The 17,185-nt window shown below is 42.4% G+C and overlaps 1 protein-coding gene across 1 annotated transcript in view; it reads left to right on the plus strand.

The window, feature by feature from the left end:
• The first annotated feature begins 8,212 nt into the window (after positions 1-8,212).
• The window catches only part of MEP1A (meprin A subunit alpha), an 89,070-nt gene continuing 80,097 nt past the window's right edge, over positions 8,213-17,185 (plus strand). The window contains exons 1-5 of the mRNA XM_085610563.1: positions 8,213-8,418; positions 8,505-8,529; positions 8,617-8,670; positions 12,142-12,182; positions 12,265-12,340. Of these exons, the coding sequence (XP_085466689.1) occupies positions 8,350-8,418; positions 8,505-8,529; positions 8,617-8,670; positions 12,142-12,182; positions 12,265-12,340 (265 nt within the window). The 5' untranslated portion in view covers positions 8,213-8,349. The remainder of the gene's footprint in view (positions 8,419-8,504; positions 8,530-8,616; positions 8,671-12,141; positions 12,183-12,264; positions 12,341-17,185) is intronic.

The raw sequence follows: 17,185 nt of genomic DNA on the forward strand, positions 1-17,185 counted from the left end.
AGGGTGTCCCTTTCGGCACAAAAATAATCCTGCCTGTAACGCAGGCACCCTTGCACCAGGTCGCAAGGGTGCCTATGTTGGCGCTACGTAGCACTCAGTGCACCAGCACAGACAGAGAGCAGGAATGCATCATATCTTTGCAGATAAGGCGCATTCTTGCTCTGTGCTTATCATGCAGTACAGCAAGTTGTCTTGCTCAGTTGCGTTACACAACTGCTTTGGAAATCTGCACCTATGTTTGCAGCTGACCCGCAGGACTAGATGGGTCTCCCCAGAGCCAGTGATGCTGCCTCCCCCTTCAACACCTGTGGACCAGTTGGGGGAAGACCTGGGCTTCTGTACCCCAGTAGGAGAAGAGGAGCACCGGCAGCCAGGCAAAGGAGAAAGCTGGCGAAGGGAGCCAGCAAAAACAGCTCCCCACAAAGTGTGCTCTTTTGGAGGCCAGGAGGCCTGCTAAGAATGCTGCTGGAAGCTAGAGCTTGCTGACAAGAGTAAAACAAGCCAACTAATTTGAAATCTGCCCAATGGGCCAAGATATTTAACGTTTGCATCCTTTGACCCTTTTTGAGAAAAAGAGCACACAGCGCTCCTCCATATCTTCAAGAAATACCCATGGGGTAGGCCAGTGCCAGGTGCAAATTAATTGCAATTAGCCCTTTTGGGGGGGAGGCAGTGCATCATGCCCCCACCCATACTTTCTTCTGCCCCCAGGGGCCTATATCTCAACAGAGACCCGTGCAACAAAAATGACAGTGATGCGGGTCCAAGGACTTCATCCCTAGGAACCCAAACTGAAACAAGGAGTAGGGGGTGTCCAGCCACACATTGAGACAAGTTGATCCTGCTGTGGGAGCAGCCAAAGGACTGCCTGCTCCAGCGCGCCACACTCCAGGTGCGTACGTGAGTGGGGAGCCAGCAGGGCAGCCGAGAGTGGGCTCCTTGTGCTGCCCCACCACCTTACCTGCACCCATGGCCAAAGGGCAACCAGGGTTGTAAAAAAGAAAAGCCAATAGAAGCCACAGGTCAGTGACAGAAACTTCTGTTATATATTCACTGCTGAAGGGGCTGGGAGAGTCCCTTAATGCCCTGCTAGGGCTTGTTTTCTGTATTTCTCTCTCCTGTGGTGCCCCAAGGAAGGGTAAGTGCACCACCAACGTATTTGACTGTTTTAGGAGCGGCATCGAGGGCAGCAGCCCCTTTGGGAAGCAGTCCAGAAACTGCCCATAAGTCTCCTGGGTCACTGAAATCATGACCCCAGGAGAGTTTCCATTGTTTTTAAAGCACTCCAGAGCGGGAGGTTTTACTTTACAGCTTGCCTGTGAAACGACCTTTAGTCATTTTATGTGGCCTACATGATGTAGCTGCTCAACTTTGATAACTTATTACAGTTGAGTACTACTGTGTCTTTGACTTGTATCAAACTGATTCTGATATCTTTTGCAACAAATATCTAAAAGCTATTTTAATGTGTTTAATTTACACTAGAGATTCTGTTTTTGTTCTTTATGTTTGCAAATATGCTCTCTCTTTCACGTGAAAGAGCTACACATCAAGTATTTAAGTGGTTTGTCTGAAAGGTAATGAAGAGACAATGTTTTATAATTATAAAGTATCCCTTGCCATGAGATAAGGTTATTGCAAGCCGCTTATATGTTCCATAACCTTATAAAGGAACTCTGTGTTTGGCCTCGTTCTTCTACAAGGTCATGTTTTGCATTATTCTTATAATGTATGGCAGAGGGTATCTTATCCCAAGTAGAATGTGGCAACTTTTTAATAAAGCCAATAGCTTTGTCTTATATTATAATGGCAAATCCATAGGCTTGCCCTATCTATTGATGTTGTGACCCATGACCAAGCCAATAGGCCTGATCTATTTAAAGTGATACCCCTCTATATGATAATGTTCTATCCGGTATATATTGGGAGTACTGTGATTTTGGAGGTCATGTAATAAATGCACATTTCGCTTTTAAAATAAAATGCACTGAGTTGACAATCATTTATTGAGTGTTAATATTGCATGCCAGTGAATGTAAATTACTAGCCGACACAACCTCCCATGAGTAGGCCTTCAACTGCTCTGTTTCTCTCCCCTGAAAGTCGTGGTGCCCCCATGACAAAGCCAATAGTCCTGATTTATTTAAAATGATAACCCCCTACATTGTGATGTTCTATCTGGTATAGATTGGAGGGGTACTGGGATTTTGGGGCTCATGTTATAAATGTACATTTCCTTTTTAAAATAAAGTGCACTGTGTGGACAATCATTTATTGAGTGTTAATGTAGCGTACCAGTAAATGGCAATTACTAGCCGACACCACTTCTGAATAGGGCTTGAACTGCTCTGTTTTGCTCCCCTGAAAGAGTCAAGTGCTACAATGGGGTGCTTGATTCCAGTGATGAGGTAATTGTGTAACTATTACTTGCGGAGGCTTCACATCCTACCCAAGTAATAATCCGGTTTCTTACACTACCAGTCTATTTTGTGTATTGGACAGTAATATAAGGATGATGGCCTGGTTTGGGCTCTTAAAAACTCCTACTAATTCTTTTTTGTGTTATAGCCCAGAGAAATGGTGGGTTTTGATGGAAATTGTTTAATTTAATTATGTATATGGGTCACTGGTCCTGTACAAATGAACCAGTAGGAGATAATGACGTACAGGACTTTATTGAAAGGCCTCTGAGGCACATTTAGATGCCATAATGCATACTGAATGCCTACCCAGCGTATAACACAATATTTTGCTGAATATTTTTGTTGGCCCTAGGACTCTGGGCACTTTACCACTGTTGACCAATGCTACTAGCGGGCTTGCAGCACTGATTGTGATGCCCACCCAAGTAGCCTTTGAAACCTGTCTCAGGCCAGCCACTCCAGAGCCTGTGTTTGAAGCTTACACCATCGGAACCACCGCACTCGGAACCGGCGCTTCTCTCAATGGAACCAATGCATCGCCACCACTGCATGAAGAAAATCGACGAATCACCTCGACTGCAGGCTCGACATCGACGCTTCTCTCGTCTGCACCCTACATCTTGTTTTTTCGGCTAGGGTCAAGGTACTCTGCTCACCATGCCTGCGTGGCTCTTGTCTCTGACCTGCGCTCCATCATGGTCGGCTTAAACTGCTGACTTTGCCTCGGGTCAGCATGACCAGATAACCCCCATAGGCACTTATTTCTTTTAAGCGCTTGAACACTTTTTATTCTTTAAAAGTTCATATCTTAACTTCTACCTATTAGATTTTTGTTGTTTTGGTCTTGATTTATTTATAAAAGTATTGACTATTTTTCTAAACCTGTGTGCAGCCATTTAGTGGTGTTTTCATTGTATTACTATGTGTGTGTGTTGCACAAATACTTTACACATTGCGTCTTAAGATAAGCCTGAGTGCTCAGTGCCAAGCTACCAGAGGGTGAGCACAGGCTGTCTTTTAATGTGTATCTAGCCTACCCTGGCTAGATTGGTGGTCCCTGCTTGGGCAGGATACATACATCTGCCAACTAGAAACCCCATTTCTAACCGGTGTCCTCTCGTTATGATGTCCCACTAGGTAGAAACACACATCAACTCCATTTACCTCTGTGAAATGCCACGTCACATGGACACATGGCAAAATGCTGATGCTTAAGCATTATATGTTGGTTTACTCACCACAACCAATAATTTATATATTTTTTAAAAATTAACAAAAAATAATGCTGCCTGCATCTCTTTCTCGTGGATGAGGTGTGATTCCTGTGGGGGTCATAATAAATCTGATAGGTTTCTGGGCTGTGAAGTACATGAGCATATACCTATATTTAAAGGTGTATACACTTTACCAATGTAACCAATGCACACAGGTCTGCTGTTTTCTCCATGTTAACTAAGTAGACCACGTTGGTCACTGAGAGCAAGCGCTGTACTACATCTGGGATCTGAAGGCCTACACGTACCACCTTCAGAGGTAAATCTAATGTAAACAGTGTATGGGTGTGTACCAGCTGGGCTGTGAGTAGAACAGGGATGGAGAACTGGAGGAGTGACCAAGTGAATAGAACAGATCTGGAGTCATCACAGTGCGAGACAGTAAAAAGAGGGAAGATTGGGAAACACAATCAACGGGGCAATCAGTGAGTGTGTGGCTTGGTCATTCATGTAGCATGATATTGAACAGAGCAGGCCCAATGATCAGGGCAGTGATAGAGTTTATCGAACATACCAGGTGGTTCTGTTAGTATCACAATAAGTGGGGCAGAGCTTGGAAGATGGGGAGAGTGTGGAAATAAATGTAGCAGAGCTGGGGGATTTGGGTAATCGAAAAGTGAAAAAGGTGAGGCCCTTAGATTTAGGATCTGGATAGTAAGTACAGTAGGGCTTGGGAGTCGGGTCAATGGGACAGTGAATATAGATATGCCAGGGGCAGTGAGTGGACTAGTTCCATGGGTTCTGGTAGCTGGACAGGATATGGAATGTGGCTGCGGGTCAGTGGCAGCATCGCTACAGCTGGGGCATTACTGAGGAATTCAGTCACTGGGAAGGTGGGTAGAAGGTGACCAGTGAGTTTGCCGAGTGCAACAGTGACTAGAGCAGGGCCAAGATATTTGGGAATCATCAGTATATGATTTAAGACTAATGATCTTGGGGAGTCCAGCAGTGAGGTTAATGAGCGACGCGGGGACAGAGGGCTCGGACCGCGAGACAGTAAATGGAGCATGGTGGGAGATTCAGTTGTAGGGGCCATTGCATCTCCATAGTATGGAATTGAGTGGAAAGATACTAGGGACTTCCATCCATTGGTTAGTAAGTGGAGCCGCTCAAAATACTGGGACGCAACATATTGAACAGAGCAGGGATGGCCAATTCAGGCATATTCTCCCCATAGTGAAGGAGCAACATTGGCTCCCTCTCCAAGTCTGTATCACCTTCGAAACTGCAGGGATTTCAGAATAGGCACCCTGAGTTGCCATACAGAGGAGCTAAGGCCTAGATTTACATAACCTTTGCATCACCCTTGCGTCGCGCAAGATGACACAATGCAACACAAAGGCCTGATCTGCGTGATCTTGTGTGGCTTTGCAAAGAAATGTAACACAAAGCAGCTTCTTGCGCTGTATTACGTTACTTTTCAATGTGAAAAGTTATTCCAAAGGTGGAGCATGGGTGTTCCCTTGCATCCACCCTTGGGTATTGGATCATCGCTACTAGTAAACCTGGGAATGCATCAAAATGCTACACCATACCTAGTGAGACGTAACAAGGAAAAATATATGTATTTCTCCTGGTTATTACCTCTTACGCTTTTGCTGTATTCTGCAGCACACGTCCAAAGAGGAAAATACCTCGAAGGATAGATTTCGTGCAGGAAGGGACAAAAACAAGCCTGCCTGTAACAGAGGCGCCCTTCCACTGTGCCTGCCTTTATAGGCAGCACACAGTGTGTCATGCGCGTTCCCTTTCACACAATTCAATGCAGCAACTGTGCTTGCTGCCCTGCTGGGCATTAAAGATTGGTAAACATGCCCCTCGCTACTTCAGACACTCACTGTCAAACCAAGAGCACTGCCAGCACCAGCTGGAGTTTAAGAAATCGAGGAAACAAGTCTTCTCCATCACCACTCTGAGGATCTGGGACTGCATCCCCATCAACAACACACCGGTTCCTACCTACTTGTAATTCAAAAAGGAATTGAAAACCAGCTCTTCAAGGAGCTCTACCATACACCCTGTCAGTCTTTGTCAATCAAACAATTTGAATTGTATTGTTCAAAGCTCGGTTGCCCCGGGGAGTGCATCTTGTCCATGGCATGAAACAGTGGGGAAGAGAGTGGGGTGGAGGAGATTTGGGAACGAGAGCAATGAAGAAAGGTGGCCCATGAGCTCCCAGCAGATGGACAGTGAAAGAATCAGGGAGTTTGGGCAGAAGGTTAGTGAGCAGAGCTGTGGATGTATCCCTCAAGATATCCCATCATGCAATATTGTGTGTTATCTCTCAAGATATCCCATCATGCAATATTGTGTGTTATCTCTCAAGATATCCCATCATGCAATATTGTGTGTTATCTCTCAAGATATCCCATCATGCAATATTGTGTGTTATCCCTCAAGATATCCCATCATGCAATATTTTGTGTTCTTGTTTTGTAATTTCAATATTTGTATTGCTTTTTCTGCATCACTCCCATAAACAGATAAATACATCAAGAGTCAAAGATATTGTGTAAACAAATTCATATTAATTTGGCACAGTCAATAAAATATAGCACAGTCAATAAAAATGTAAACCTTGTTACCTTGTCCAATACATCTCTGTATAACTTTACTTACCATTGAATAGCTGCATTCCTAGAAGGAATAAAATAAGAAACTAGTAACTGCAAACTGGGTTTTGGTCTCTTCTAAGGATCCCACCAATGTCTAAGCTGATCATACGCCCCAATGGCATTGCCAAAAAGCAGAAGCTTTAAACAGTTTCTTTTTAACTTTATGAAATAGTGCTGCAATAATCAGGGAGTGGTGTGTGGTGTGCAATATCCTTCACTACACACTTGGGCTTATTTTGTTCAGGAAGGAATTCAGTCAACCAAAGGGTTTTATTCACCTCGTAAACAGAATTGGTAGGTTTCATTGCCACTAAATAATTTGTTAAACTTCGAAAGAGTGATTGAATGAATGTATGAATGAATGAATGAGCACATACCCATAGAGCACAACTGTGACCTCAAAGGTATCCTGGCGCTAGCCTCCTAGAAACCCTGTTCGACATGTAGAAAACATGTAAGACATAAACCACTATTCAGGGAAAAGAGAGGTTGTTAATGCTTTCCTTAGCTGGAGCAGATCTTGGAGTGCTCTCAAAAAAAGTGGAAGAAGGTTTTGAACTTACATGAATGTTAATCTCCGTATGCATTTGGGGGTATATTTATGGGATTGGTGGCACAGGGCAGGAATGCACCTTATTTATTCAATGCAGTGCATTCCTGTCCTTTCCCCCTGGGCTGGCGCCGTGTCGGCAACCTAGCGCCAACGCAGGCACACTTCCACCCCGGTGCAAGGCTGCCTGTGATGGCGCCAATATTGTTTTTGTGCAGGAAGGGGCAACTTTCTGCACAAAAACAATCCATAGATGCTTTTTACTCTTTATATATGTGCTGCAAAATGCAGCACAGATAGAAACAGAAAAAACACTAGGATAAGTAAAGGTATTTCTCCTAGTTATGCCTCACCTGAGGAGACGTAAGATTTTGACTCATTCCTAGGTTTACAAGTCCTTGTAAATCTTGGAATGTGTCAAAACCATGTGAGTTGCGTGGGACCATCCACTGCAAAGGCCCATGGAACATCTGCCTTGCGCAGAGTAAGGCAACGCAGCGTTTTGTGCTGCGTTGCATTGATCCATATTTGTGAAGCCATTCAAAGACACTCAAGGTGGCTTTGTGTGGCTTCATAAGTATGACTTGGGGCTTTGTGTCGGTCATGTACCATTTTGCGTGGTGTAAGCATGACGCACGGCTCTCGTAAATATGCCCTTTAGTCTGAGATACAATCACTGACTTGCTTAGATCTTCTTTTAAGACAAAAGAAGGCTCGAGCACAGGCTCAATCTTGGGATATTGACAAAAGTTGGACCTTCAGGACAAGGCAGAACCAGGAGCTGCCTTACAAGGTCCCAGCAGGAGGGGTATGACAGTCAGGTCAAAGGGGAGGAGGAGGAGGAGCTAAATATATTGTGAATTTTAAAGGGACAGCACTGTTCTGTTTTTAGGATATTGAATCAACCATGCGAAGTAGGACTTTGAGGAACAGAAAAGGAAGTGATACTAATGCGTCTTCCTTCATTTCCAATCTTGCAAAATATTTAAAATTAATTTCTAAACAGCAGCCCTTTAACAAATATAAGGGCGTAAGGTCCAAAGAATGTGTTTGGGGTACATGTACTGCTGAACGATCTGTCAGAATTCGGACAACTTGGTATCATCTAGAGCCGTCAGGAATGTTTTACACAGGGGCGTGGCTTCCATTGGTGCAGCAGGTACAGTGCCACCAGGGCCCAGAGGCCTGAGGGCCCACTCAACTCTGATTATTACTGTATTTTACGATTGAAGCAGCGCCAGGGGGTCCACTTCCTTGCCCTTGGGCCTGTGTCACACTGGCTACGGCTGCTGGTTTCATAAGCAATGGACTTGGGATACTGATAAGGCGCTGCCTCTGCAGTCTGACAATCCTTTTCCTTGTCAAATTGCAGATAATAACGTGTCTCCGTTTATTGGCCTCATTCTGGAAAACAGTCCAAAGTTTAAAGTATACATATAAAAAGACATGCAACCACAGAGCCCTGCGGTTCTGTCCCTGCAGCAGCCATGGTCTCGTCTGGGTTTTTGCCATACATTTTTCTAATGTTAATATTTGTAAACTCTGAAGCATTTTCGGTAAGCATTTCTACGTTGATGTTTTGGCATGAGTAATATTGTATTAATAATTCAAACTATTAAAACATATATTTTCTTTGTTTCAGGTTAAACGACACCCCACATTAAACGGTAAGCAGCGAGTGATCGACACCCCCTGTTCCTCGTCATTTATTTCTATTAAACGCGATATTAATTCTCTTTTTCTATTTTATTAAGAACATGAAGTAGATGCGGGTGAATTACGAGAAGATATCCCTGAAATAAATAGCGGTAAGTTTCATTAGGGGCCAATAACATAGGTTCTACTGTGGTATATACATATATAAGTGCTAGTTAAACACTGATCTACTATTGATTATATATGATGTACATTCAATGGACGTTCTTTTCCTTGGCTGTCCTAAACACCGAACAGCATCTCAAAGCAAGTTTTTCCTGTTCATTATTCGCTTGGTCAGTTTGCGAAGTTCCCCTGATTGGCTGCTGAGTCCGGGGACTTTGCTGTATCTTTTATGTTTTTACTTTTGCAGTTTTATATAGCGCCAACTCAACCCGAAGGTATTGGAGGGCTTTACACATTCATTTATGGTAGGCACGGGGAGATTCAGTTATTTGCCTAGATTCACAGGATGTTGAGCCGACGCCGAGATTTGAACCTGGTTCCCCAGCTCCAAGGTCGGCAGCTCTGACCTTTACGCCACATCCTCTACCTCCCATCAGGAGAAAATGCGAACAAAAGGAATTCTTGACACGAGTCATGTACAGCATTGGGGACTGTGGGGATAACGTGCATCCTCATACCTCCATGCCTGCTGGTGTCCTTGCATTGCAGAGTACATACACGCAGAAAGAAGTGCCAGGCACTTAACACTGCACGGGCACTCGGGTGAGATGCTTCACTGCCACTGGGCTCAGGGCATGGTCCTGGCATAGACACAGCTGCCAGAACTGGCAGTTCCCGTTCTATGGCAGCGCAAGAAATAACAAATGCATGCATTTCTTGCTATTCCTGGTAATTACTGCGCATTAGTTACATTCAGTCTTTTCCATTATATAATATTTGATTATGCATTTCACACTGCGGCGTTCTCTTTCAGCATATGAAATTACCAATTAAAGAGGCAACGCACCGGTACGTCTCTATTATGTATGAGTAGTTGCTAATTACAGCCTAAGCCAGTGGCACTGTTGATCAACCTCGGAAGTAGAAACGCTTGCGTTAAACCAGAAAGGATTTAAATCTTTGCCTTGCAGGTTATATGTAGATGTTAAAAACAGCTGCAGAATTCACCAAGCTTTTTCGTCAGGATTGCCACTGTGATCTGGAGATTGTACAGTGACCTTTGTAGCATGCGCGTTATTACTCTGAGCTGCCCGACTAGGATGGAATGTTAACTTCCGGCTACCCTCAGCGCCATGCGACGCCATATTTACTCTGTAAACTGTTTATGACGAGTCAAACTTGCGACGAGCAGATTGCACAAAGATCTCTGTAGCAATGACATTAACCACCTCAGCTGTCTCACAGGGCAATACTCGGGTTTTGGGGAGATACGGCTGCAGCACGTGTCCTAACCACATCAGAGTTTGCACAATAGTGCGTTTTTACCGACATAGCATAGGTTTTTACTGACCCCACCCTCATTACTCTGCCCTTCTTTCCATAACGTCAGTTCCTTTCCCAGCCTCCATTTCGGGATTTCAAGAATAGATTTTTTTCCATCCCCAGCACTATCTGCTTTCTAGTGAAATGCATGATTTGCAAGATGTATTTGGAGCAAAAGACTCCATGTGGAAATGTGCGCCTAACCGCAAGCTGTACCTTCTTTCTCATTCACAAAAAAAAATCTATAAGCCTCTTGCACACGGCGCGCATTCTGCAGGATGCTCAGAAACAAAAACAACAAAAATGTGCATTTTGCGCATTCAAGCCTCAGAACAGAAGCGTTTTACACACGAACAACCTGTGGAAAATGAGCTACTGTAATCACAGCCACTGGCTTGACAGACTGACACTGCTGTCACTGGGATTGTTTGACCTTTTACTGTAAAATATTTGCACCCAGAGGGATTGTAAATTTGTCAGTTTTCGAGAATCGCTTTCAATGGCTTATGTCCTCAGTGTTCTCATGGTTTCAGTTCTCAAGATGTCAATTAATTAATCAATCAGGAATCTTCTAAAGCACGACTACTCACACGTTAGGGTCTCAAGGCGCTGAAGGGTGAGGGGGATCTGCGGTTCAGTCAAAGAGCCAGGTCCTTCCTGCATGGAGGCATTGACGGTGATTGCCTGAGGTGCAGAGGCAGGGAGTTCCAGGGCTTCGCAGCGAGGTAGGAGAAGGATCTTCCTCCAGCTGGGGTCTTGCGGATCCGTGGGATGGTGGCCAGGGCCAGTTGGGAGGAGCGGAGATGTCTGGTGGGTGAGCTATGCAGGTCTATCGTTGTGGATGGCTGTGTAGGCGTGCGTGAGGGGCTTGAAGGTAATTCTTTTGTTGATCGGGAGCCAATGTAGGTCTCTCAGGTCAGATGTAAACAGAGATATAAAGTAATAAGAGGTGAGTACAACTGGTAATAGTTAATGTGTGGCACCACAACTACAGATGACACAACTCAGCGGTAAAAGGAAATCGAGGTGCCTTTTATATAGGCCATGCATTATATTTATTAATTTAATGACTAAGTCTGAAGGAAGTTCCAGTTCTCTCTTCCTTTTCCTTAGAAACGGAAGTACTAGTACAGTAACCTACCTTGAGCATTCAGTTCAAGGGTTACACCAAAAACTAACAACTGTTTCATTGCCAAAAAATCATTTGCTACTGAACAGTTTTCAGAATAGGCTGCTAGAGACCGGGCCGGTCTGGGAACCAGATCCGGCGTGGCAAAGTGCTCGACTGGCCCCCCAGGGGGTTGGGGGTGCAGCCGAGCTGTTTGCCAGGGCCGGTTTCAGCCGATTTTGTTATAGGGGCTGATGTTGCAGTTATGCTGCAAAAACGGCCCTTTAACAAAAACAGCCCCCCAGTGGCCCACAACCGACCCCCACCATGGTGGCCCACCGAGGAAATGCATGGTGCCCAATACGGCCAGTCCAGCCCTGGCCTGGGAGCAATACTTAATTTGTAAAAATAAAGAAGTGTGTGCCAGGGCCTTGTCAGGAGGCTACTTCAGCTTACACCACCCACTGCGTGTGCCAGCGCAGCCAATGCAGTACTTGTGTGTAAGTGTGACAATTCAGACTATTTGAGGCCCTAAAAACTATAAGAATGGCTTGGTCGGCAGGTATTCATTTTTTTTTTGTATATTGAATTGGTAAATAACTGTTGTTCTGCTCATCTCTAAAGAACACAAACAGTGCCACCATGTGGCTGCTGTCATAAGTACAGGAGTTGACAATTAAGTGCCTGTGCCGAGCACAAGAAAGCACCGGCTCAAATAAAGCACTCCCACAGAGGTTCTTCCTCCAAAAAGAGAAGGGACTGGAGTTCTTTAGAAGCAAGACTAAAATGTTAGCCACCTCTTTAGGCCTCCCTGTTTCTACCAAACAAAACAGTGTAACAGACTTTAACTGTGAAGCGTAGGTGTGTAGAGATAAAACAATTATAAAAGCAGAGATGTACCACAGAGACAAACCTGATGGCTGATATTAGAAACACCAGGGCATGTCATCTTGGAGCAGATAGGGTTTCATTGTTTTTAATACATAATGCCGGATGTTTTACAGCCATTTCTATTTTTATGTTACAGCCTACGGACAGCGTCTGTTTCAAGGGGATATCGTAATGCCAGTAAGTACCGTTGACGCTTCTAAAACTGGAGTGTTTGACTTCATTGGCCGTGGTTTGGTAACTTCTCTCTTCCCTTGAACAGCCTGAGCGCAATGGTCTGAGGAACGAGAGCTACAGATGGACTTTCCCCATCCCGTACATCCTGACCGACAGTCTGGGTAAGGTGAACATTCTTTCTGCTTCCTGGAAATTGATGTTCTTAAAAACTATATTCAACAAAAGGGAGTGCTTTTTGGAGGCAAAATGAAAAGTGTGCACGACCCCCAAAACTGAGTTCTTTTATTGCCTCAATAATTGCCATTTTTTTTTAAGTTCAAAAGGAAACTTTATTGGTAAAAGACAAAGGTGTCAATATTTTGTTCTCAGTTTTCAGGTTAAATCAACGCAATATAATATATTACAATAGAAAAAAAAAAGCAACAACAAAAAAGAAAAAAAACAAATGAATTGGATTAACAATTGCAAGCATGGAAAGCATAACACAATACATGGAGCAGCGTAAAAAACAAGAAGACATGTAACAGCAAATAAGCTAGGAACGCATAAGGGGATCAGGGGGGTTTAAGGACTTCTTGCTGGGATGGTTTCAGATAGGAATGACGTCTGGAACATTCATCTAAATACAATGTAACAGGAGACCATAATTCCAAACGTTTCGGTGCCAAATTTAAAGGATAAACAAAAGAGGTATCTAATCTGTGATTATGGCAAACAGCATACCACCATGCTTTATAAGAGATTTTTGTGAAGTCTTTCCAGTTAACCGTAATTTGCTGGAAAGCCACCGCAAGCAATAAATCAATAATTTTGACATTAAATGAAACTTTCTCCCAACATAATGAAAGACTACCTAAGAAAACATGGATAATAGAGAAAGAAATATCAGTTTCAAAAATTAAATTAATTTGGGACCATACCTGCTTCCAAAAATTATGTGCAGCTGGGCAGAGGAATAACATATGTAACAAGTCTGCGTTTGGAGAAGAACACGTCCAACAAGTATCAGGTGTATTCGTAAATCTTTTGCCTAAGACATTTGGAGTGAGTAACAGTCTATTATAAACAAAGAATAACGTTTGTACTGTGTTAGCTGCTCTAGAGGATTTACGTATCTTAATCCATATTTTATTCCATAAAGAAACTGGCCAGGACTGTACTAAATCTTTTTCCCAAGCCTCTTCTGTTTTGGATTTCTGCCTAGGGCTGCCTATATTTCGCAAGTAACTGTAAATGACGGAGGCTTTAGGAATGGTTTTTAGCAAAGCGTGAAGATGTAAGGAAGGTTCAGATGTGGTGGAAACAGTAAGAGTGGCAGAGATCTGTGTATATTTGTCCATCACTACTTTTTTAAGTGAATTATATTTATGAATGAACGTATGCGGTAGACTAAACTTTTCATTTCATTTGAATCTTTATTTCGACGCATTAGCATCATAAAAGAACAATAAAAACATTTCTTACATTTTAACAATTGCTAACTCAAAGACGAAAAGGGAAAAGGGGTTAAGTAGCTAACCTATTCATATATATCCGTTGCTTCCGAGTAATCAATGTCTAATTTCATAATTCTTTGTCAAACACATTTCGCCTGGGCGGAAATTTTAGAAAGTTAAAAATACAATTAATAAATATAATTTAAAAACTGTTAAAATAGTATTAAATCACTAGCCGCTAGGACATTTTTTTATAAAATTCACGAAAAGAAACAACAACAACATCCTCCAGGTTGGATAATAAAACAACAATTGAATGCTCTGGTATCATAATCTTATTTTTAAAAACTATCCAGTGATGTGTCAAAAAGAAACAACAACAACATCCTCCAGGTTGGATAATAAAACAACAATTGAATGCTCTGGTAAGACTAAACAATTGTCTGAGTGAAGGAAAGGACAAGAAATCTGAGTTAGAAAATAACTGAAGAATCCATATTAAGCCCTTCTGTCGCCAACTTTTCCAATAGAATGGCCTATTATGAATAGTCAGAGATTTGTTATGCCAAATTGTCGAATTAAGGAAGGAATGAATGGTATTAGGTGTGGAAGCAAGTGTAGTTTCCAGGAGTTTGGAGGTCAGTTTGATTATGGGAGTGGATACAACCTGCGGCTTGCGTGAGAAAGAAAGGTATTCAGAAAAAGAGAAGGGGGATAAAAAAAGACGCTCGATTGTAGTCCATAGAGGACAATCATCCGTGGGACTTAGCAACCAAAGTGAGGCCTGACGTAAAAGAAATGCTTTGTGATATGACTGGAAATCAGGAAAATTGACCCCCCCTTCTACTTTAGGTCGTGCCAATTTAAGTAGTGACATTCGGGATTTCTTTGTATTCCATAAGAAAGAAGAGAGGGTTGAGTTAATCTTCTTAAAGAATTTGATGGGGATAGATACTGGGAGATTAGAGATAGTATAAAGTATTATGGGTGACAGCATCATTTTTATAGTGTCAAGGCGGCCCCACCATGATAGATAGAGAGGATGCCATTTAGTAATTAGATCCGAAAGTTGTTGTATGCATTTATTTATACATAAAGCTACTGTGTCCGAAATTGAAGAAGTGACATGAAGACCTAAGTATTTAATATGATTAGGGCTCCAGGTAAAGTTAGAAGCACTAAAATCCGATTTAAACGTGAATTTATTTAAGGGTAGGATTTCACATTTGTCTTCGTTCAATTTGTATCCAGAAATAAGAGAATAAGCGTGTACCTCTGCCAAAAAGGCAGGAATTGAGTCGCTAGGTTTTGACATAAAAAGCAGAATGTCATCGGCATAAGCCGCAAGTTTGACATGGGAATTGGGAGTTATAAAGCCGTGTAAATTTGGGTTCTGACGTAATTTCGAAAGGAAAGGCTTCAGTGCCAGGTTAAAAAGGAAAGGGGAAAGAGGACAACCTTGGCGCACACCTCTCTGTAAATCGAAAAATGTGGAGACTAAGCCATTGGCGTAGACCGCCGCCCGGGGATTAAAATAGAGGAGAGAGAATAGGGATATAAATTTAGGACCAAAGCCAAACCAATGTAGCGTGTGGAACAAGTAAGTCCACTCAACTCTATCAAACGCCTTTTCGGCATCTAATGCTATCGCCGCTAGAGAGTAATTTAGACGAGGGGACTTAGATAGTACATTAAAAAGGAGCCTTGTATCATCAGTAATAAATCTACCCATAACAAATCCAGATTGCTCTTTTCCTAATAGATAAGGTAAGTAGGAGTCTAATCGAATGGCCAGCGCTGTAGCGAGAATTTTATAGTCAATATTGACCAAGGATATGGGCCTATAGTTCTCACAATATTTGGAGTCTCTGCCCGGTTTAGGGATGAGGCATATATGTGCTTCAGAGAAGGAGCCAGAGGAGCTACCCAACGTGGTGAAAGAAGTAAGTAGGGAGTGTAGTATAGGCATTAAAAGTTTAAAGAAATGTTGGTAAAATTCTACAGTAAAACCGTCTGGTCCCGGGGCTTTGTTTTTTTAAGACGCTGCAGAGCTGTTAGTAATTCTTGATGAGTTAAATCAAGCTCTAAGGAGGAAAGATCAGGTGTGCTATGTGAGGGTTTCTGTATGTTGGAAAAAAAAAGTAGAAAGGGATGCCAGAGAAGGTTGTGATTCAGAAGTATATAATGATTTGTAAAAAAGGGAAAACTCATTCAGAATTTCGGCATCCTTGAATTTTAAGACTGATTGACCATCGTAAATAGATTCGATATTTAATTTATTGTGTTTAACTTTTAAATAGTTGGATAGTATTTTCCCAGCTTTATTCTTACCCCCATAAAATTTCGCACTGGATTTTAACAAATTTAAATAGGCATCTTCCGTTGACTTTTTATTGAATTGTAATTTGGCATTTATGAGGGCTGTAAGACAATCTTTCGAAGGTGAGGTATAATAAGTATGTTCCAAACGCTTAATGTCCTGAAGGAGATCTTTCGTGAACTTACGGAAGATTTTCCGTTTCGAGGCCACAAATCTAATTATGAAATCCCTTGCTGAGGCCTTAAATGCATCCCTTATCGTGGCTTGTGGCATAGAAAGGGTTTGGTTTAATTCAACGAACTCATTAGAAAATGTAGTAAAGGAGGCGGTAAATTTCGGATCTAAGAGAAGGGCATTGTTAAAACGCCACCTTCTAGGACCAGTAATCGGAGGAAGAATGTCTAGGCCAATTGAAACTGGGGCATGATCCGATAATAAAATAGGGCCGATTTCAGCGTGTGTAAGAGTTTGAGAGATATTGTGTGAGACAAATATATAGTCAATTCTTGATTGAGTGTGGTGGGAAGAGGAATAAAAAGTGTGCTCTCTGGTAGTCGGATTACACAAACGCCAGGCATCCAGAAGTTTATGTTGAGAGATAGCCTGCACAAAAGACTTGTGTGATTTGTTAGGTACGAAGGAGATTTTTGAGTTCCTATCAAAAAACGGATCAAAAATTTGATTGCAATCACCAGCTAAAATAAAATTATCTTGCATACATTGCGTAATTTGTTTAGCCAAAGTTGGCCAAAAGGAGGGAACACCGCCTGTAGGGGCATAACTATTTAAAAGAGAGACAGGAACTTCCCTCAAGGATAATTTGACATTCACCCATCTACCATCCGTATCAGACTCTTGGGATATAAGTGAAAGCGGGAGTGATTTATGACATAGTATTATTACTCCATTTCGTCTCCCGTCCCCTGGGGAAGAGAAAGTCTCCCCTACCCATCCTCTTTTTAACCTTAATGACTCTGGGGCCGTAAGATGAGTTTCCTGTAAAAAAACAATATCAGCGTTCAATTTAGCCAAGTGAGTCAAAACTCTCTGCCTCTTAATGGGAGAGTGTAAACCCTTAACGTTCCATGAAATCAACTTTAATGACATTAGTAATATAGAAAGTGAACTAAAATTGTCAAATGCAAATCCAACTCATGTAGATGTCTATGAAAAATATGAGAATAGGATAAGAAAGTGAGTAAAATAGATGTGATAAAGGAGTAAAATAAGGTAAAGATGTCAGGAGATCC

Source organism: Triturus cristatus, chromosome 6 (genome assembly GCF_964204655.1).
Source record: "Triturus cristatus chromosome 6, aTriCri1.1, whole genome shotgun sequence".
Taxonomy (NCBI): Eukaryota; Metazoa; Chordata; class Amphibia; order Caudata; family Salamandridae; genus Triturus; species Triturus cristatus.